This window comes from Amborella trichopoda, chromosome 4 (genome assembly GCF_054954075.1).
Source record: "Amborella trichopoda isolate Santa Cruz 75 chromosome 4, AtrichopodaSantaCruz75HAP2 v2.0, whole genome shotgun sequence".
NCBI lineage: Eukaryota > Viridiplantae > Streptophyta > Magnoliopsida > Amborellales > Amborellaceae > Amborella > Amborella trichopoda.
The window spans coordinates 34,997,076-35,019,110 of record NC_142339.1 but is presented as its reverse complement, the minus strand read 5'-3'; the positions used below and the strand labels follow the sequence as shown (position 1 = coordinate 35,019,110).

The 22,035-nt window shown below is 35.7% G+C and overlaps 1 protein-coding gene and 1 long non-coding RNA gene across 2 annotated transcripts; both read right to left on the bottom strand.

Annotated features, from left to right (window-relative positions):
* Positions 1–4,186: 4,186 nt before the first annotated feature.
* LOC18428652 (FKBP-like peptidyl-prolyl cis-trans isomerase family protein) lies at positions 4,187–20,567 on the bottom strand. Its single transcript, XM_006837970.4, has 2 exons — positions 20,170–20,567; positions 4,187–4,823 (listed from the first exon to the last, which is right to left on the bottom strand). Exons 1-2 carry the CDS (start codon positions 20,526–20,528, stop codon positions 4,427–4,429), a joined length of 756 nt encoding a protein of 251 aa, XP_006838033.1. The 5' UTR covers positions 20,529–20,567; the 3' UTR covers positions 4,187–4,426.
* On the bottom strand, positions 8,294–13,193 carry LOC148782422 (uncharacterized). The gene is made up of 2 exons (XR_016054368.1): positions 12,914–13,193; positions 8,294–12,806 (listed from the first exon to the last, which is right to left on the bottom strand). It is a non-coding gene; the product is annotated as an uncharacterized LOC148782422 (long non-coding RNA).
* Positions 20,568–22,035: the final 1,468 nt, after the last annotated feature.

Sequence of the window (22,035 nt, the reverse complement as noted above, 5' to 3'; positions counted from 1 at the left end):
TTATTAAATGCTTTTGTTTTTATTAGTAATTTTTAGTTTATCTTTGACTAATTATTTAAAATACTCTTAAACAAAAGTTATTATACTATAAGATAAGGGTACTAAATGTCTAAAAATGTGTGAGCACTCTACTTGTCTATACCATAAGTGGTGTCGTTTAACAAAACTCTAATATATATATATATATATATATATATATATATATATAGGAAAAGCCTTTTCAACACCTATAGGCAAAAATGAATAGTGATTTTGTTTATTCTCATCACCGTTCAAATTTATCACGCGGTCACGATTGTCTGGTAATGTTTTATTTTTTTTTATAAATCAGAATGATCTGAAATTCAGAGAGTATGTACATCTTAGTGAGGTGCATTTAATAAAAATATAAAAATAATTATCCGTGTAAAATAAATTGATCAAAATACCTCCAAAACTTTTTAAGGGTATTTTGGTCAATTTTTTCATGTAAACTATTTTTTTTATATTTTTTAAAGATTACCCTATTTTTTATGAATACACGCTCTAAATTTCAGGTCATTTCGATTTGTAGAAAAAAAATGAAAAATGAAACACTACCGGACAATTGTGATCGCGCGATGAACTTTAGACGGTGATAGGGGTAGGCGAAATCACTGTTCATTTTCGCCTATAAGCATTACGTAGTGTTTTTCATATATATATATATATATATAGTAATGATACTATGAGACTCTCTCATACCCACGTGAGTAGGATTCCAAATGATCACCATTAAATTTTGATACAGATCTCTAAAAAACTCATTCACCAAAGTTTCAAATGGATCCCGATCCAACCCAAAGTCCATTCTCTATAGATTTCGGCTGTACCCACTGCAGATTGAAGAAGTCCATAGGAAAGGACAAGATAACTATTGCTGGAGTTTGAATCGGAAATGGATTCACGTTCTTGTTTGCAAGATACCTTAGAAACGATTATACCACTTTTGCACAAGTGGTTGATTGCAAGGCCCTTGCCAAGCACCAAGCCATGAGAAATCCTGCATCTAATGGAGACCCGCAAACATCCAAATTCTATAGGCTACCATACTTTTTGGGGCTCTAACCTACAAGAATATGGTAATAGGAGGTAATCGAGAACTTTTTATAGGGGTCGTAACTTTGTGATAGTGGCCTCCAAGTTTGTATCGGTCTGATAGAGATTAGGGAACATAAAGCAAAGTCATTTTGAAAAGGGCAAAAAGTAGGTTCAAAAGGACATGGTTGAAAGTAGTTCGAAAAGATATGATGATTTATAGCATCATTGATGATATGATTTTTAATAGAGTAGAATGGAGAACTAGGATTCATGTACCCGATTTCAATTAATTGGAAAAAGGCTAAAATGATGTTGATGATGATGAAAACAAAGCCAAATAGAAGGCATTTATCTTTCTAGAATTTCATCGTATTGAAAGAGAAAAAAATGTTTTTAAAATATTTGAAATAAAATGGCCAATTTGATTTTTTTTTTTTTTTTTTTTCTTTTTTTTCCCGACCTCAAAAATATTTTAAAAATAAATAAATAAAATGGAAGGGAGAAGAAAGGGGGCATTTACACGTGAGATGAGAACCATGTGGGTATTGTGACGCAATATTTAAGTGTCATCGTTTTCTATCTTTTAGTTTATATATATATAGAGCAATGATCCAATGCAACCGTTGTATCATAGTATAATGCAACGAAACTTCTAAAAAACCATATTTGTGGTATTTGTATGACCTTAAATTTTGCACACACACTCTCTTCATCTCAATAATCAATCCCCAAAAAAAAAAAATCAATTTGAAGCCTAGATATGGCCAACATGAGTCCCCTCCAAAAACGAATCTAGACCATTCATTTTGTGAATTTCAAGATCTTAGCCTTTATAAACTCAAAATCATTTTTTCCTTTTTTTAACATTGTTCATCTAATGATAATAAAGGCAACCAAAAAATTTGGAAATGAAAAAAAATCCTTCTAGATCCTAGATCTAAGTATCTTACCAAAATGAACGGCCTATGTTAATTGGACTAAAAAGATACTTTATAGTCAGTGTTTTCAATTTTTTATTTTTTTGTGATTGTTCATTAGAATGAAAAGAGTGTGTATTTAAAAATTTGAGTAAAACAAATGGCTATAAGATGGTTTTTTAAGCTTGTTGCATCATATTGCTATATATATAGGTGCAGTTTGCATATGGATGCATTCGTAGCTATAGAGGTAAGGTACACCTTCAAATTTTATCATGGTATATAATTTTGATATAAAATGTTCTTAGGATTATCTCAAAATCTATTTTTATATCTAATTATAAAATTTTAAAATGGTTAAAATCAAGTAGATCTATAAACATATGAAAATCTTGAAAATGGACGGTGCATATAGTATGTTGTAAAATACACTATTTCTGATACTAAATTTTTTTTTATTTTTCATGGTCATACATGTCGATGTTGAGATGATCAAAAGGTTTTCAAAATTAAAAGTACCTTTTCCGATGGATTTTTGAGGTGCATCTGTAGCTCTACATTATAAGGTTGCAACCTTATATAAACGTTTTCCTATATATATATATATATATATATATAGTAATGACACTATGAGACCCTCTTATCCCACACCCATGTGAGTAGTGATACTATAATTAATGGTAGTGCTTTGCGATCATGGCGCTTGCGATCATGACACGTGTAGGACATTCAATGATAATTAGTTGTTGAAGAGATGAACAACATCGTCAATATTAAGGGTGGTGATCTTGATGGTGCATGTAACCACTTAAACAGTAAATACGTGGCATCTTAGAGCTCTATATAATTGGGCATTTTTCCATTAGAGATGCATAGAATACATCATTTTTTTTTGTGTGAATTTTTAAAGAATAGAACGGAACACTCATCCCTCTCTCTCAACTCGGTACCCTAATATCCTAAGATTTTAGAGGGTTTTCAGGTTAGGTGATCTTGCACATTTTTTGTGAGGGTTAGTTTTAGGTAGTTTGTTTGACTAGGTTTAGGGTTTGGGTGTAGAGAACTAACCAAAGCTACACTTAGTGTTAGGGTTTCTCATCTAGGCTCCTCTCCCTCTCCCGAACTCAGGTTGCAAAACTGCACCGATGTTCTCCTCATTTAAAAATGGGATGCTTCACCTTTTATATGGTGGTGTAGATTATTAACTTTTTGTAAGAAAGATGGGTGGATAATCAGTTCTGTGTTCTGCCCAAACTCAAAAAATGACAATCCACAATCCACAATGTACAAAATTTCACCCTACTTCCTCACAAGGGATTCCCCATCCCATGCCTATGGTACAAGGGTCTTATTCATTTGCTTTTTGTACCAAATGGCCGATCTGTGGATCCGGCTTCTACAGTCGTTTTGCAAAACATTAATCTAAAAAATCTGAGAATCGATGAAGTTCTTGACCTTTATGTCTTCTTGAATCCAAAATACACTTGATCTTTATTTTCTGGTGGTTTTTACCGGTTTCTTGACTCCTCATGACCAGAAAGCGATAGGCCTTGATCTTAGCTCATTTTGGCATAAGAATCGCTTTAAAACTCCCCTTATCGGGTGAATTTCGAGCCTTTTATTGGATCAAAGTTACCTAGTCCGTTCTATCGCACCCCTAGGCTGATCTAGCTTAGGGTGGTCAAGGACAAATTGTGCATGAACGATTGCCAAAACTTACTAATGAGGCTTGATAAAGTAGCCCTTTAGCCATTTTCTGTGTACCTGCCCTCTGGTTTGAAATGGGCTTTATGGTGCAGAAAAATATGTGCAACACATACATATTCATCCCTTCATTGAGAGTCTGAGAACACGGGCTACCAATGCCAGTTTCCCCTCACTCAAATTTGGGATGAATCTCCACCCGTCATTTACTTGGACAGTGCAAATGGCTATTGACCACCAGTTGGGGAGAGGCAAGAAAATCACACTCGTTACATGGGGCCATAGTTTCTATGCATCCCAATTACCATTTGTATTTTACGGTTGTTAGTGTAAAGAAATTGGCCATGGAAACAAAAACTGTTGACGTTTTGTTTGTTTGGTCATTTGGGAGCAGGCTTCTTGACTTCATTATAGTCTAATGTTTAAGTTTCGAGCGAAATAGCTCCAGTTCAGTAAACATATCTTACCTTATTGTGAAATTTTGATGGCAGAGTGAGCAAATATTATTGCTTGGTGATGTGAAATATTATTGCTTGGTGATATGGATTTTACATTGACAATAAACTTAAAAGCACACCCACTATCCTTTGTTTTTATGGTAGCTCAACAAGGAAGAGGTCTCCTACACACGGTAGGAATGAAACTCAAGATGTCTCATTATTAACTCAAGCATAAGGTCGGAATTCTATTGTTTCCAAAGCAGTGCCTTCTCAAACTCCACCTATTCCAGGGCAAAAGCACCTTTCTCAAGCTGGTGCAATGGAAACTTTATCAAGCTCCACAGTATATTCAAGTGTAACCGAAGGGGGTATTTGCACACCTGAGCCTAGGTCTGCACCTTGCTCCCCAAAGCCAAGGTTCGGAGGGATGACAACCCTTCTCTTTCCACCACTCCTCATTGTTCGCAGCACCGACTCAAGCCCTTCAGACACGCCCTTATTGTAGGGTCTCGAACCCATGATCAAAGCTATGGGCTTCTTGGATGCAAATGTGTCAACAAACACAGTTTTTGTGCCCTGAATTCTTCCAACCATGTCTATTACCACTAGATCCCCCGTCTTAGGCATGGCCCCTCCCCCTACCCTCATCTCCCAATACCTTATACCATTGTCCATTACTTTCTCCTCCTCCCTCTCTAACTCCCTGCAAAAACCAAGGATTAGTTTTCGTCATAAGCAAAAACACTGAACTCACATTTATTGAAATTTTTTACACGACAAAAATGGGACGATCTATGCCGTGTTTTTTATTAGTACAAGTATTTCTCGAATTTGGACCCGTGGGAGCATAGTGTACATCTACTCCCTCGGTTAGGACACCCACTTGGGAGAATCTCTTCAATTTGAAATTTTGGGAACTACCTAAGAATCACTAGGGATTGTTTTCAAAAGAAAAGATTTGAATAACATTTAGATCTCGCACTCTGAAAATTGGACTCTCTATTCAATGACATTATTTTTACCAAGCCCATAGAGAGTGCAGTTTCAAAAAAAATTCTATCCAGATTAGTTGACGAGTTGAATAGATTATATTCCCAAAATTTGATATTCTAAAGTTCACTCTGATTAGGTTTTACACGAGGGAGTAAATAGACATGAGAATAATATTTTTTTGGGGCAAAAAGGGTTCCACAATGGGGAGGCTATTTCGGTGAGATCGGATATACTTTTTGACATCTTTTGATCAATCTCCATACAAGGTTTCTACGTGTAAATTGTCTTAGCAAATGCTTGACACTTCAAAACGTTTAATATCTTTTCGAAATAAGGTAAAGGCAAACCCTTATTTTCCCTTTTAGGAATTACTTAAAAATTATTTTTAAAAAAGAGAAAATTTGAATTTTGAGTTTTATACACTTAAAAATTGGACAGTCTCGTTTCAATTTTGAGACATGTTTTTTTTTCAAATGCATAGAGCATACAATTTGGAATTTTCTGTTTTGAAGTTAGTCTATGGTTTGACAATGTTTCCTCACCAAAATATGGGATGGTTAAATTAGTATTGGGTTTTACTTGAGGGAGTAAATAGATAGTATTCTCTCGTAGGAACATGACATCTTTTGGCTATATGAAATGAATACATGTTTGGACATTTCCAGGTGTAAGGGGGCCTAATTTTTCACATAGCCCCAAGCAAAAATGGGATTCATACTAAGGTGAGGCAAGCCTTCTACAAGCACATACAAGAGGAATGGAGTCAGCAATGACGCAAGGCGCATAAAATTAATAGAAAATGAATAGATGTCACTTCAATTACCTCTGTACACTAGCTTGTATGCAGTTCTGAATGCTCCTCGTGGTTGTTTTCCTCTTTTATTTTCTTCTTTCTTTTTATTTTTTTATTTTTTATTTTTTATTTTTATTCGAGTCAATGGAGGGAGAGGTCTCTATCCATGATAGGGTATAGAAATTGAGCCTAGGATGTAATGTTTCTTTGCTACGGGTTTGTACAAACCTAAGTATGCACTTAGAAACTCACCCTCATTTATAAAGTCAAGTCCTGTTACTGCCAACCAATTTGCATAGCCGTTGCACCAGCCCTTGGCCCCATCAATGATTAACTACATAGGTCATTAAGGAGGGTAAAGCGTCTAATCAACTGACTCCATGGCTAAGTACTATCCATGTCCCAACATGCATGAATTTTACATGATTCGCAAAGTCCACGCAGGCCCACTAAATGCCCTCTTGCTTCCTCTCATAAGGCTTATACCCATTACACAAACCCTTATTTGGGAACGGTTACACAAGTTGAATTCAAATACTTCACTTGACAATTATGGTTAATACACATGCTCAACTAGGTGTACAATCTACCACCTCATGCACATGGACTATGTTCATGTCTTGTCAGGTCCTGTTTGTTGGGTTTATGTGGTCTTTAAAAGTTTTATGAGTGCTTGTAATAAAAACATTTTATATAGTGGAACATAAACTAAGTCGAAATGTGATTCTTCATGGACCTTACTATACAAACAATATTTACATATATCGATCTGTGCTTAATGATCTAGACCAGTCGGTTGGAAAAAACCCATATTACTTGGGCATAGAGAATAAATCGAGAAAGGTTCTAATGGGTCATCCCTTGAAGAGGTCGGAGCATATGCCCGAATGAGTGAGCCGAAGAACTGTGTGACCCTTGTGTGTAATGGTGACCTACAGAGATGGGGGTCAAAGCCTCATACATATACCGTCACACAGCATGCATATCGATAAATCATTTGGAAAAACAAGTAAGTCACCTTTTAGGGTAAAGCGTATGCATGTGCGAGAGATACCCTTATGCGCCACAGAGTTGTGATCGCATCGGGTCTAAGTGACCTTGACTCCTTTATAGGGGAGGACTTGTAATCCACATATTGAGATTGTGACCCCTTGGCTCATTGGTAAGACTTTGGTGATTCACTAATGAGCTCGTGCTTAGATTGTGGGTCATGAAAAATACTGGATCGGTCTAATAAAACAAGTGTGGTCTGTAGTCTACAGTTAAAGGTGGAGTGTCTCATGATTGTTGATTCAATTCCTAAACCGTACGCATCTTTTTCCCATCAAATTATTTTAATTATGTTTGTTTTATGATAGAAATTATTTTAGAATTATTATTTGAATTTTTATGAACCACTGGATATTTTATTTATAATTTTTAGATTTATAAAATTAAAGATATTGATTTTACAAGAGTATAAATATTTCAATAATATACTAAATATTATTTTATTGATTTTTAAATCATAAAAATATATCATGGGGGGCCTATTGTGCACATGGGCCTACCATGCTTCTAGAAGGTGGGGCCCTTATGAGCCTCCCATGGGTAGCACGCCCCATGCCTTTGGATTCCTTTTGTTAAGATTTGGTAACATTGAATTATGTCGTGCGGTCAAACATGACTTGGATATATATTGACCATATATTGAGTAAATATTGAAGCAAATATTAACTTGATATATTTTGAAAGATTCTTATGGAAAATATGAGTAGGATTGTGCTATTTTATGGAATGTACAATATTTAATTTAAATTGATTTGACCTATTTTCTATTGATGGGAAAATGATTTAAAAAAAGGGGATGAGGGTTCATGCACCTTCTATAATGTTGATGGCCCATCTATAAAATGGATGACTCAAATTTCTCATCCCACAAATCACCCTTGATTGATAATTTATGTTCAATATCACTTAAGAGGCAAACTATGTAAAGCCCTAGACCAAATTTTTCACTATAAATAGGGGTGTACCCCCTATTCTCTATACCTTCGCTCTTCTCTCTCTCACAACTCTCTCTCCTTCCTCTAAGAGGCACACCCCACTCTCTCTCCTCTCACTCTCTCTCTTTAGATCTTCTCTCTCTTAGTCATAGCAGGGGCATGCCCCAACCCTAAGGTCTATCCCACTCTCTCTCATCTTATATGGTAAGGGTTGGGAAGTATGTCAAAATATTTTGGGGTTAGGATCTAGGCTTGAAGAGTTACAAAAAGGGTTCTCTGAAATAGTTTAGCTGAAATTTACTTTCCCGGTTTGAGATTGAATCTAAACCGTTGATCCCGCCCCATCGGATGGTGGTGACTCGGTGTGCGGTGTAATAAGCCCGGTTGAGGTAATCTCCGGCATTTTTTCTTTTATTTCTTGCAATCTTATCTTTTATTCTCAAGCATAGTGTATAATTGTTTCAATAGCATCAAGTATTAATATCTTGGTTTTATTGTTATGTTGATTAATTTTGAAGTTCATGTTATTGTAATAACACCACCTGTAAGTGTTCTTTTGTCAAAATAAAAGGGGTGACATAAAAATATATATATATTATTCTCCGGTAAAAGATCACATAGGTCTTTCTTTCATTGGTTTCAGAGCTTAGTTACTTGATTGCCATTAGGAGTCTTTTCCAATTTTTTGTTTGAGAATTAAAAGGATATGGCTACTCGTACCTTCATCTCAGAGATCCTAAAAACCGAAAGGTTTGATGAGACCAATTATGCTTCTTGAAAAAGAAAGATTCGGTATGTTCAACTTGTATGAGATACTCTGTGAACATCATCCTCATCGTTCAACTGACGACTCATCTCAAGAAACTAAAGATGAGTATGTCAATTCGCAGATCATGAACTTGAGATGCAAGCACATTCTTTTATGTGTTATGACCAACTTGTATGCTTCCGAGTACGAGTCCATTTATAATACAAGTGGAATCTTTGAAAAACTTGAGAGGTGGTATATTGAACCCTCTCTCATGAAGCAAACCATGGCTATGATAATGTATAATGAGTTAAAAATGGCAAAAAGTACCAAGTTTGCAGATCATGTGCACATCTTTCGTGCACTAGTCAGAGAGTTAGAAGACACCGACATAAAACCTACTGACAAGTGATTCATCTCATGAATCACTTCCTAATTTATGGGAAACTTTTGTATCTTCCCTCTCGGTTAGAAGAAAGGCTCTAAAGCTGGAGGAGCTCATCACGACGATCAAAGTAGAAGAGGAAAGGAGGAACTCAAGGCAAGCACTGACAACACCTCCAAGGGAAGCCGTACACATTGTAAGATCTCCACCCTCTCTTAAACCTAAGAAAGGAAAAGGTAGAAAACATTTTGGAAAGAGAAAATATTTTAGAAAGAGATACTTCGGTAATAAATGAGGAAAAAGAGAAACTATGACTTGCTTTTTCTGTAAGAAGGTGGGCTACATAGCCAATAATTGTCGGTTCAATAAATTTGGAGGGACCAACAAAGAACTGACTTGTATGGTATTTGAGACTTTGCTAACTGACCCCAAGGGAGCTTCTTGGTATTCATGTCACAAACCCCATGGAAGGTTTCCGTTCTTTTACTGCCATGAGACCAGGACAACAATATATTTATATGGGAGGTAATCAGAAAACTCATGTACTTGGAGTTGGAGATTTCGAGCAGAAATTAAAGGGTGGGAGCACATTGATCCTAAAGCAAACACTTTTTGCTCATGCAATGAGGAAGTGTTTAGTTTCAGTTCTTAAGATATCTATGATTGGATTCATAACCACTTTCATTGGGGAGAAGGTGGTGGTCAAGAAGGGGAATGATTTTGTCATGATTGGACGTCTTGTAGATCGCTTATTTTTCATTGAAATAAAAGAGAATATTGCTTATGTCTCGTCCCTTAATGAATTATATGTACCCCTATGGCATATGAGGTTAGGACACATTATTTTCAAATGAATGGAAAGATTAGAAAATGATGGCATTCTTCAAAATTATAAGGGAAATTTATCGAAAGTGTGCACATCTTGTGTGCAATGAAAATTAATAAGGAAAAATACCACCAGAGTAAAAAGAGCTACTAGTATTTTAGAAATCATTCATAGTAATATATGTGAACCTATGAATGTGGCTACAAAAAGCAGTAAAATATATTTCATCACTTTTAAAGAAGACTACTCGCGATATGGCCATGTATATCTTATTCACACAAAATATAAAGCCCTAAAAAAATTCAAAGAATATAAAGCTGAGGTAGATAATCAAACCAACTTAAAAATCAAAGTCCTTAGAACCGATAGAGTGGGGGAATATTAATATGACATTTTCAAATAACTCTGTGTTGAAAATAGAATCATCCATCAGTACACCATGTCATATACTCCCGAACAAAATGGTGTAGCCGAGAGACAGAATATGACTTTGGTTGAAATGGTAAGGAGTATGATAAGGCATGTCAGTCTTTCCCTAGACTTTTGGGGCGAAGCTGTGGCAATAACATGTTATATCCTTAGTCGAACTCCCACAAAAGCTGCCCCATTTACTTCTCACAAAATATTCACATGTCGTACTCCCTCTTTTGATCACCTGAGAATTTAGGGTTGCTTAGCCCATGTCCTCATCTCACACCAAAATAGGACCAAACTTCAACCCAAAACTGTCGAGTCCATTTTCATTGGTTACCCAAAGCATGGTAAGAGGTATCGAGTTTACAATCTTGAAACAGGAGCGGTCATTGAGAGCATCGATGCTCACTTCTTCGAGAAAGAATTACTTAAAGCAAGACTGAGTAAAAAACAAGCAGAGTTCTTTGAAGAGGCCAGAAACAAAGATGTTATTCGAGAACCTAAACCTGAAACTTCCAATCAACCTCAGCTTGAACTCGAACCAAGACGAAGTAACCGAATCAGTAGAGCTCCCCTATACCTAAAACAATTCGACTACCTGGGGGAACACCTTGAAAGAGATGAGAAGGATCTAGATTCTGAACCTAAAAATTACCATGAAGCCTTGTCTTGTCCTGAAAGGGAATACTTGGTAGAAGTCATAAAAGATGAATATGTTTCTATTAACCAAAACTATGTGTGGGATTTAGTACCTCTACCTCGGAAACGTAAGGTCATTGGTTGTAAGTGGATTTTCAATAAAAAGTTGAACTCAAAAGGAAAAATAAAAAAAATATAAAGCTAAGTTGGTTGCAAAGGGTTTCACCCAAAAAGAATGAATAGATTATGAGGAGACCCTTTCCCCTGTTGTCAAATTTCCATACATCCGAATCCTAATAGCTGTAGCAGCGCATTTTGATTTTGAGGTCCATCAGATGGATGTCAAAAGAGCCTTTTTGAATGGTGATTTAGAGGAAGAAATTTACATGATCCAACCCATGGGATTTGAGAAAAAATGGAAGAAGAAAGTAATGTGTAAACTTAATAAATCCCTCTATAGTCTAAAACAAGAATGACGTTAGTGACACATAAAATTTCAAGAAACCTTTTCTTGCAAGGTTCTCTACAAATAATGAGGACTACTGTATATATCAAAGGGTCAGTGGGAGTGATGTGGTTTTTAGTTCGTTATATGTAGATGATAAGCTAATTATTATGCTCGATTGCCCTAATAGTAGAGAAGAAAAGTTTTCTTGCACAACACTTCGATATGAAGGATCTTGGAGAAGCTTCATATATGTTGGGCATCAAGATAATAAGAAACAAAATAGAGGAAACTATCAAACTTTTCCAAGCAACCTACTGCAAGAGAATACTGGAAAAATTTGACATGATTGAATGTAAGCCTATGTCAACCCCAATTGACAAAAAGACGAAGCTCAGTAATAAAATGTATCCTACCGAAGATATTGATAAAAGAGCCATAGAGAGAGTGCATTATATGAGCACAGTTGTGTCCCTTATATACGCCATGACAGGAACAAGACATAACTTGTCTTTCATCATGAGGTTGGTTAGGCGTTTCCAAAACAATCCTAGGGAGGAGCATTGGAAGGTTGTTAAGAGAATCCTTATATATTTAAAAGGGGACCATGAACTATGCGCTCACATACAAAGGGGAGACTGAAATAACAATAAAATGATATTCAGATGCAAGCTATCTCGTAGATCCAGATGATGCGAAGTCTACATCTGGATATATATTTATGCTTGAAGGGGGTGCGGTTTCTTGGAAGTCAAAGGAACATAATATAGTGTCTTTGTCCACCATGAAAGTTTAATATGTGGCATGTTGTCTAACGACAAAGGAGGCTGTATGGATTACGAAGTTTCTTAATCAACTCAATTTCCATCCAATGCATTGTAAGGCAGTAAGGATTTTATGCGACAACACAACGACAATTTGCGTATCTAAGGAGCCACAGTTTCATAAGAATTCCAAGCATATCAAACCATATTTCTATCATTTGAGGAATGAGGTGAGATTGAAAGAGATAGAGATTAGCTACATATCCACGGATCTAATGATTGCAGACCCTCTAACTAAGGGGGTTGCCCCTAATGCTTTTGTAAGACATGTGAGAGAGATGCGGATGGGAGAAAGTGAGGGAGAGAGAATGTAAAGCCTTCAAAAGCCAAGTGAGAGATGCTGGGTTTATGTGGCTTTTAAAAGCCTTATGAGTGTTTGTAATAAAAATATTTGATATAGTGGAACATAACTAAGTAGGGGTGTGGTCCCTCATGGACCATACTATGCAAAAAGTGTTTACAGATATTGATATGTGCTTAATGATCTAGGCCAGTCGGTTGGAAAAAACTCATGTTACTTGGGCATAGAGAATAAACAGAGAAGGGTTCTAGTGGGTCATCCCTTGATGAAGTCAGAGCATATGCTCGGATGAGTGAGCCAATGGACTATTTGATACTTGTGTGTGATGGCGGCCTGCAGAGATGGGGGCCAAAACGTCATCCATTTGTCATCATATAGCATGCATATCAATAAATCGATCGGAAAAACAAATAAGCCATCTTTTAGGGTGAAGTGTATACATGTATGAGAGATACCCCTGAGTCATAGAGCTGTGGTCGCATCAGGTCTAGGTGACCTTGACTCCTCTCTAAGGGAAGACTTATAATCCACAGAATGAGATTGCGACGTGGCTTATCGGCCAGACTTTGGTGATCCGCTAATAAGTCCCTGCTTAGACTGTGGGTCATGGAAAATATTGGGTCGGTATGATAAAGCAAGTATGGTCTGTAGTCCACAGTTGAAAGTGAAGTGCCCCATGATTGTTGATTCAATTCCTAAACCATATGAATCTTTTTCCCATCAAATTAATTTAATTATGTTTGTTTTATGACATAAATTATTTTATACTTATTATTTGAATTTTTATGAACCACTGGATATTTTATTTATAATTTTTTGATTTATAAAATTAAAAATAATGAATTTACTAGAGTATAAATATTTTAATAATATACTAAAAATAATTTAATTGATTTTTAATGCATAAAAATATATCATGGGGGGCCCATTGTGCACATAGGCCCATCAAACTTCTAGAAAGTGGGGCACTTATGTGCCTCCCATGGGTGGCATGCCCCACCCCTTTGGATTCCTTTTGTTAAGATTTGGTAACATTGAATTATGACATGTGGTCAAATATGACTTAGATATATATTGACCATATATTGAGTAAATAGCAAAGCAAATATTAACTTGATATATTTTGAGAGATTCTTATGGAAAATATGAGTAAGACTGTGCTATTTTATACAATGAACAATATTTAATTAAAATTACAAAAGGGTTATTTGAAATAGTTTGGCCCGAAATTTGCTTTTCCAGTTCGAGATTGAAACTAGACCATTGATCCCGCGCCATTGGATGATGGTGACTCGGTGTGAGGTGTAATAAGCCCGATTGAGATAATCTTCGCCACTTTTCTTTTTATTCTCAAGCATAGTGCATAGTTATTTCAATGGCATCAAGTTTTAAGATCTTGGTTTTATTGTTATGTTGATCTTATTTTGAAGTTCATGTTATTGTAATAAGTCCACCTGTAAGTATTCTTTTGCCAAAACAAAACGGGTGAAATAAAAAATATATATATTATTCCCCGGTAAAAGATCACATAGGTCTTTCTTTCAATGTTGCCCGTGTTTTGACAAACCCTCCCTCATCCAATTTGTAATCTTTTACTAAGGAATAATATTTTTTTTTTTTTTTTTGCTAATATCACCCCTTCTGTTTTAGCAAAAGATCACTTACAAGTGGTCTTATTACAGCAACATATACTTTAAAATAAAATCAACATAACAATAAAACCAAGATCTTAAAACTTGATGTCATTGAAATAACTATGCACTATGCTTAAGAATAAAAGATAAGCTTGCAAGAAATAAAAGAAAAGAGTGTCAGAGATTATCTCAACTGGGGATTATACCTCACACCGAGTCACTACCATCCGATGGTGCGGGATCGACGATCTTGCTTCAATGTCAAATTAGGAAAAAAAGTTTAGACCAAGCCATACTAATGAAACATAAACCCATTTGATCACAAACACAAGCCCTAGATGAATTCCCTTAGCAACCTAGTTTGAGAGAGGTGGATTCTCTTTTGCTAATCCTAAAACCCTTAGCCATAAATCTATAGTTGAGAGATGTGAGAGAAAAGAATTTCATAACCTAAACCTTTAGCCCCTTTTCACAATGTGGGAGAGAGAGAGAGAGAGAGAGAGAGAGAGAGAGAAATATCAAACATGAGAGAGAAAAACTTTCTTAAGAGAGAGAAATATTTTTAAGAGAGAGATAGAAAGATAACGTGTAGAGATTTTGAGTAAAGACAATCCCTTTTTTATATGCTTGAACAAGATTAAGGTTTCTTAAGGTTTTCCTTGGCTTACCTCTTCTTATGAAATTGAACATGGACCGTCGATCAAAGGTGACTTGTGAGGTGAGAGATCTAAATCATCCATTCTATAGATGAGTCACCAATATTATAGAAGGTGCATTCTCCCTTTTCTAAACCATTTTTCCATCAATAGAAAATAAGTTAAATTAATCTTAATTAAATATAGTGTATTTTATAAAATAGTACATCTCTACTCATATTTTCCATAAAATCTATCAAAGATATATTCAGTCAATATTTACTTCCATATTAAATCAATATATGGTCCAAGTCATATTTGACCACATGTGACAATTCAACATTACTAAAATTTAATAAAAGGAATCCACGGGGTGGGGCATGGGAGGTACTCATGGGCCCCACCTTTTAGAAATATGGGGGGCCCATGTGCACGATGGGGCCCCATGATATTTTTATGTATTAAAATTAATAAAACAATCTCTAGTATTTATTTGAATATTTATACTATTGTAAAATCAATATTTTTAATTTTATAAATCCAAAAATTATAAATAAAATATCCAGTAGTTTATAAAAATTCAAATAATAATTTTAAAATAATTATTGTCATAAAATAAGCACAATTAAATTAATTTGATGGGAATATGATCCATATGGTTTAGGAATCAACAGTCATGGGGCACTCCACCTTCAACTGTGGACTACGGACCACACTTGCTTTATCAGACTGACCAAGTGTTTTCCATAACCTACAGTCCAATCAAAGCATCATTAGCGGGTCACTAAAGTCTGGTCGATGAGTCAAGGGGTTACAATCACAATCTGTGGATTACAAGTCCTCCCCTATAGACGAGTCAAGGTCATCAAGACCTGATGCGACCACTGCTCTATGGCGCATAGGGGTATTCTCGCACATGCATACGCTTTACCCTAAAAGGTGGATTTTTGGCTTTTCCGAACGATCTATCGCTATGTATGCCATGTGATGGTACATGGATGAGGTTTTGGCCCTCGTCTCTGTAGGCCACCATCATATACAAGGGTCACATAATCCTCAGCTCACTCATTTGGGCATATACTCCGACCTCATCAAGAGATTACCCATTAGAACGCTTCTCAATTTGTTCTCTATGCCCATGTCACTTTCCCAACCGACTGACCTAGATCGTCAAGCACAGTCAGGTATCTGTTAACATCGTTTGCATAGTATGGCCCATGAAAGACCACATTCCCACTGAGTTCATGTTCCAATAAATTATTTTATTTTACAAGCACTCATAAAGCTTTTAAAAGCTACATAAACCCAACAGTTTTGACTAACCCTGCCTCAGCCAATTTGGTCTAGATGGTCCACCAAATCACACCACATTATATATCAATCCACACCACCTACCTGAGGGATCACATCAATGGCCTTTGCTGCTAGTGTGCCCATGCACCAACCTCGCCTCCTGCCCGAGGTCAGTCTAAGGCTGGAGGCACTCCCTCGTATAGGTTTTCTGGTTACAAACTTGCCTCCCAAGAGAGCAAAATTTTCCAAAGTAGCATAAGATCATATAGGACTTTTGGGTTCTTCAAAAATGTTTTACTAGTAAGTGAGGGTTTCATACACCTCTAGTAAGTGAGATTTCGCATAATTTGCCTAGCTTGCACAGATGATGCTAAGAAAAGGGGTCTGACAAGCCTTCCCGACTTAGGTTTGATGTCCTTGTTAGGCACTTGTCCTACACTAGGTTCCCCATAAACCATGGTTTGCCCCTGGTCCCATACATGCTTGGGGAAAGCCTCCAGCCAGAGTCCTTTATGTCCTTGTTAGTTTTGTCATTGCCACAAGGTCTCTCAATGCTTGCTTAAATGGTCATGTCCTATTCCTACAGGCACTACATGCAACAATCAAGAGGAGGACCCAAATCCAATATTACCACATGTCAATCAGTACATGTATACTAGTGCAATTTAGCAAGGCCATCATTGATACTTCATTTTTCATAAAGCCACCTTGGCCACTGTCACCTTCACCATAGCCATCACTTGACCACCTCTACAATCTTGGCTTAGATTCCTCGAAAGCTTGCATATCAGTCTTTATTAGTTTTATCAAGTTTAATAGTCTCCTTGAGGAGGCATGCATAAGAGTTTACTCATCCTTCTCAATTAGTCAGACCGCATTGAAAGATATCTGTTCTAGGCAGCCCCTCTTGCAATGGTTTGAATAGGTAGTGCATATTTCTCTATGATTGCCCCCTAAGTTCTTGATGCAAGGATGAGAGAGAAATTAAGCAAACCAAATAATTTAATTATAAAAATATTGAAAGATTATACATTTTCTGGTTTTGCAAGAGAATCCATCCCCAAAATAATATTTTTCTAGAACATGAAAAGATCCAAATATGCTAAAAGATAACTAGAAACCTCAATAACACCAATCTAAATTTCAATCTCCTAAAAAAGAAAATAAAATATAAAGAAAAACTTAATTGCACCATTCTCCTAGGATTGGGAGAAGTTCGGCGGCAACTTTAAATTCTAAAAAAAATTAATAAAGTACTATACCATTTGTCACCATGTAGGGAGTTCAATTTCATTATTCAGATAGCAAGTAACCTTGGGGAATCATTCTCTTTTTCATTAAATTTTGGGTTGTGGGAACGCTGCTTTTGGTTGAACAATTACTTTTCCGCGCTCTATTCTAATTTGGTCTCTACTCGGGAAGAAATTTAATGCCTTGCTTAAGGTCCATGGCCAATATAGAAAAAATCTCATCCTTGATGACTGGTTGGAGTCCATTAATATAACACCCACCTTTTGTCCTTCAATATCTCCGAGGCTGTTTCGAGCTGCAAGTCTATAAACTTTTGTACTATAGTCCTTTACTTTCTTTCCATTCTCTGGGAATTTTAAAGGTCTTAAAATAAACTTTGATGGTGATCTACGTGAATAAAATTTTCTTTCAGTTTCATTTTCAACTTTTGTCAATTATAAATGTTTGTTATTTTATTACAAAGTCGAGATTGTTGAACTTGTTCCGGCTAGGCAGTGGCATACACATGGAGCTTGTTTGCAACAAATTTAACTATATGTTCTTCTGATAATTCATCTTATTCAAATGATTTGTTTATTGCATTCAACTAATCAATAAAACCCTATATATGGAGCTTATAATGGAACTCGGGGAAATTGACCTTGATACCTAGACATCGTGGATGTTCTCACATCAAATTTTGCTTATTACCTTAGGGATCAGCACCAGGGTCAATCATAGAGCTCAATCACCCCTAGGGTACGATTTGGTATCGATTCTATAGGATTCTAGACAACATCTTCTTCTAGATTGATATTTTCTCAATGTTCCATCCGTTGATTTATTTCACCAATCTCTATTTACTCGAACGAGTCTGAGTTCGGCCGAGTCTGAGTACGCTGGTACAAGTTCAAAAGGAATCATTTCTAGTGAATTTTTCCTAAAGAATTATGCTTTCAATATCGTTAATATTTTGTAAGTATATACTCTATTTAAAAATGTCGTTATTTTGATTTGCATTGTCGATATTAGTAATCAGAAGTATATAAAAAGACTAGATTTTTAATATATGAAAGTCACGATCACTTTTGTCCGCAAATTTTAAAGAGGATGGTTATAACTATGTTATTGACTAAATTCAATGTTTCAAAAAAAAAAAAAAATACCCAAGCTATCCAATTTGATATCTAATGACTAGTAGCAATCATGGCCTCTTTGTCAAAAAAAAAAAAGAAAAATAGTCCCCTAAATACAATCCCTTCGTAATATATCCTAATATTTTGGTTTTACTTTAGTTTTGTGACTTTAAATATAATAATTAAATCTGAGGTATGTTGAAATCCCTGTTGCACCTAATATTTTGGTTTTATTTTTTGCTTGATCAATTGGTACTCCGCAGGATTTACTAGGAGAAAGATTGTTCTCATTCTCAACCGGAAACGTTCTCAGTTGATTTTGACCTATACTTTGAGAAAGTGGGGCAGTTTTTTGCCCCTTTTACAGAAATAGAGGAGGTAGAGAGGAGGGAGACAGAGGACGAGAGAGAGGGAGAGTATGTACCCGGTAGTCTAGAGAGAGAGAAAGTCCTTGCATGGGAGTGAGAGAGACGAAAGCGGGTGGTACACTCAATCTAGATCAGTGTTTGCAAAATCGTACCGGAACGGTTAACCGGACATGGCCTCAGAAGAGGTTTAACCGGCTTAATCGGTAAACCGGCCAATTCAATCGCTCTAACCAGGCAAGTTCCGGACAGTCAAAAAACTGTTAAAAAATTAAATAAAATATATAAAAAAAAAAGCTACTAAAATAATGATTAAAACAAAACACACTCAAATGAAATTGAAAATTAATGAAAAAAATGGATTTTAACGAATCGATTTGTGGCTAGAGAATATTTTTCAATTTTTTTAAAAAAAGTTGAGAAAATATAAAAGTGAGTATTAATGACCAAAACAATTTTTAATCTTTACTATAATGTAAAAAATATTAAAACATTGTTCAAAAAATCGGCTCGGCTCTTTTTTTAAAAAAGAAAATGAAAAAAAAGTAAGTTATATAATATATAGGCCATTCTTTTTGTCAACCAAGCAGTAATTCTAGTTTGATTCTCTTTTAAGTCCAACAAAATGAAGTAAAAAAAGCAGCAATTCTAGTTTGATTCTCTTTTAAGTCCAACGAAATGAAGTAAAAAAAGTGATATTAGCGGGGCAGGATTTGAACGGTGATTGAGGTAAAGCTTAGTTGTTAGAGTTAACCAATACACCATTCTAACATATTTGATATGAATTTGAAGTAGTATGCTATTTAAAGTTTAAAATACCCGTTGATCACCAAAACCGCCCAAAATCGAAACCGGTGACCGATACCGATCTAACCAGGCGGTTAGCAGTTAGATAGGCTGGTTTTGCAAACTCTGATCTAGACCCTAGACAAAGAGATGAAATAAGGGGGGAGATCCCCCCTTTGTATTGAGTAGAAGAGTAGTACAAATGAACTTGGTACAACTCGCCTTGGCATCAAAGGCCGAGTGATTCGTTACCAGTCTCGAAAAACTGGCAAAGTTATTCCTCATTTCAAATTAAGCATTAATTTTTTAAATTTAAATATATTTCTAATATTGGCCAAGTGATTCGTTGCCAGTCTCGAAACACTGGCAAAGTTATTCCTCATTTCAAATTAAGCATTAATTTTTTTAATTTAAATATATTTCTAATATTTAATTTCGTATGTTTTTGGTTGATTTCGTATATTTTCACCCCTTTACATAGAATCCATCTCCGGGCATACATGTAGTTTTGTGTGTGTCACTACTGAAGAGAGAAACCTTGCATGTACTCACAAAAAAGACGTCGTAGAAATAAGAAGAAAGTGAAATTATGCAGAGGATTGCATGTTGTTACTCACAGGGTACCCGCTTGCTCTTGGGAGACCTCCAATCGGGTCTTGATTTGCTCCGAGACGACACTGAAGGCTAGAAAACCAAACCATGCAAGGCCCGCCCCGAGGCCGAAGCGGCGGGTGAGGGACGTCGCCACCCAATCCGTCGTCTCCACCTTCCTCATCCTCACACCCTCCTTCCATTTCCGTCCCCCATCTTTGTTGTTGCTGCTGCTGTTGCTCTCCTCTTGTTGAGACTGGGACTCGAATTTAGTAATTAGAGTGGTGGAAATGAGGGTGGGTGGTTGTATTATTATGCTTGGAGTATGGCATCCATTAGCAGGTGTTCTTGTAAAGGGAATTACAGGTCTTGCTATACAACCCATGAGAGTGTGTGAGTGAAAGAGAGACACAGAGCTCAGCCTGCAAAGGTGAAAAGCTATCTTATCGTGATATTTTGAAGGGTGTGGCCCGTATAAGGCTGAGGCTCTAAACAATCAAAATGAGACACACCTTCAAATTGTGTCAAAAGATGTTTCTTTAGTAATGAAAGTGTTTGTGATAACTTGAAATTTTTCTCCATATCTAATTATAACATATTTAAATCTTTAAAAATAGTGTAGATCACGCAGATCTATAAACGTTTGGAAATCTTGAAAATTGACTGTCCAAAAAATGTATTACAAGATGCACTATTTCCATAACTTCAAATCTATTTTTTCTCATGTCAGTACATCTTGAGGTCAAGATGATTGATTTGAAGACCAAAACATATCCTGTTGTAGCAAAATTTATGAGGTTTGTCGTAATTTGATTGTTTAGAGCCTCACCCTTATATTTTGAATGACCAAAACGTAATTTCACCATGCATTGAGGAAGTAAAAGTGGACTGTACAGTGTAGACCATCACTGGTGTACGGAACTATATACGCTACATCAAATCTCACTGTCTGTTGCTTATGATAGACGGTTGAGAGATCAACCAGACTTGGCGAGTCTGTATTGTGAACAACAATTAATCTTCCCACCATATTGATTAAATTGGTATAAAAAGAAATATCATAGGTGATTGATTGCATTTGAAGAACCCAATATTTCGTATAAAACATAACCTTACTCTTAGGAAGTATCTTATATGGGATATTTGGTAACAGAAATTATGTTGATATTCGTTTTATTTAATGTTATTTCAAATTTACCTATAATTTGTTGTTTTTACATATGTACCGGGTTTATTTTGTAGTTTTGAAATTTCCTATATTTCGGATCTTGGAAATCAAGAAAAATACAAGAGACTCAGTGGGAGAGAGAGCATATTCAGGGCTCTTTTTTTTTCCCCTCACAAAAATTTATGGATTTTCAATATCCAAATTTAATTGAAATACAAGATCCACAGCGAAAAAAAAAATCCAATATCCCGACTCTAAGAGTCCAAAAATTTAGTCTTAAAGTAAATTTCAGATTTTTTTTAAATCCCAAAATGTTCAAAGATGCTAAAATGTAATTTTTGGATTTTTGAAAATTGGATATAATTTTCAAATAAATTTTTAATTCTAAAAATCCGAAATGATTGTCAATTTGGAATGCTAAAGTGCAATTTTCATATAAATTTCAAATTTTCAAAATCTAAAATATGAAAATTTCAAAATTTCAAAATCTAAAATTGTGTGGAGACACTAAAATGCAATTCTTTGGATGTTAAACTCCGAAAGAGATAATTTTGGTCATTTAGAAAATGGATTGTCTACAAAGAAACCTTTTATCTTTTGTCTAAGGAGGTCACAACTATTCCCACTCATTAGATTTTAATTTATTGTTTTTACATTTATACCGGTTTATCTTGTAGTTTTGAAATTTTCCATATTTTGGATCTTGGAAATCAAGAAAAATACA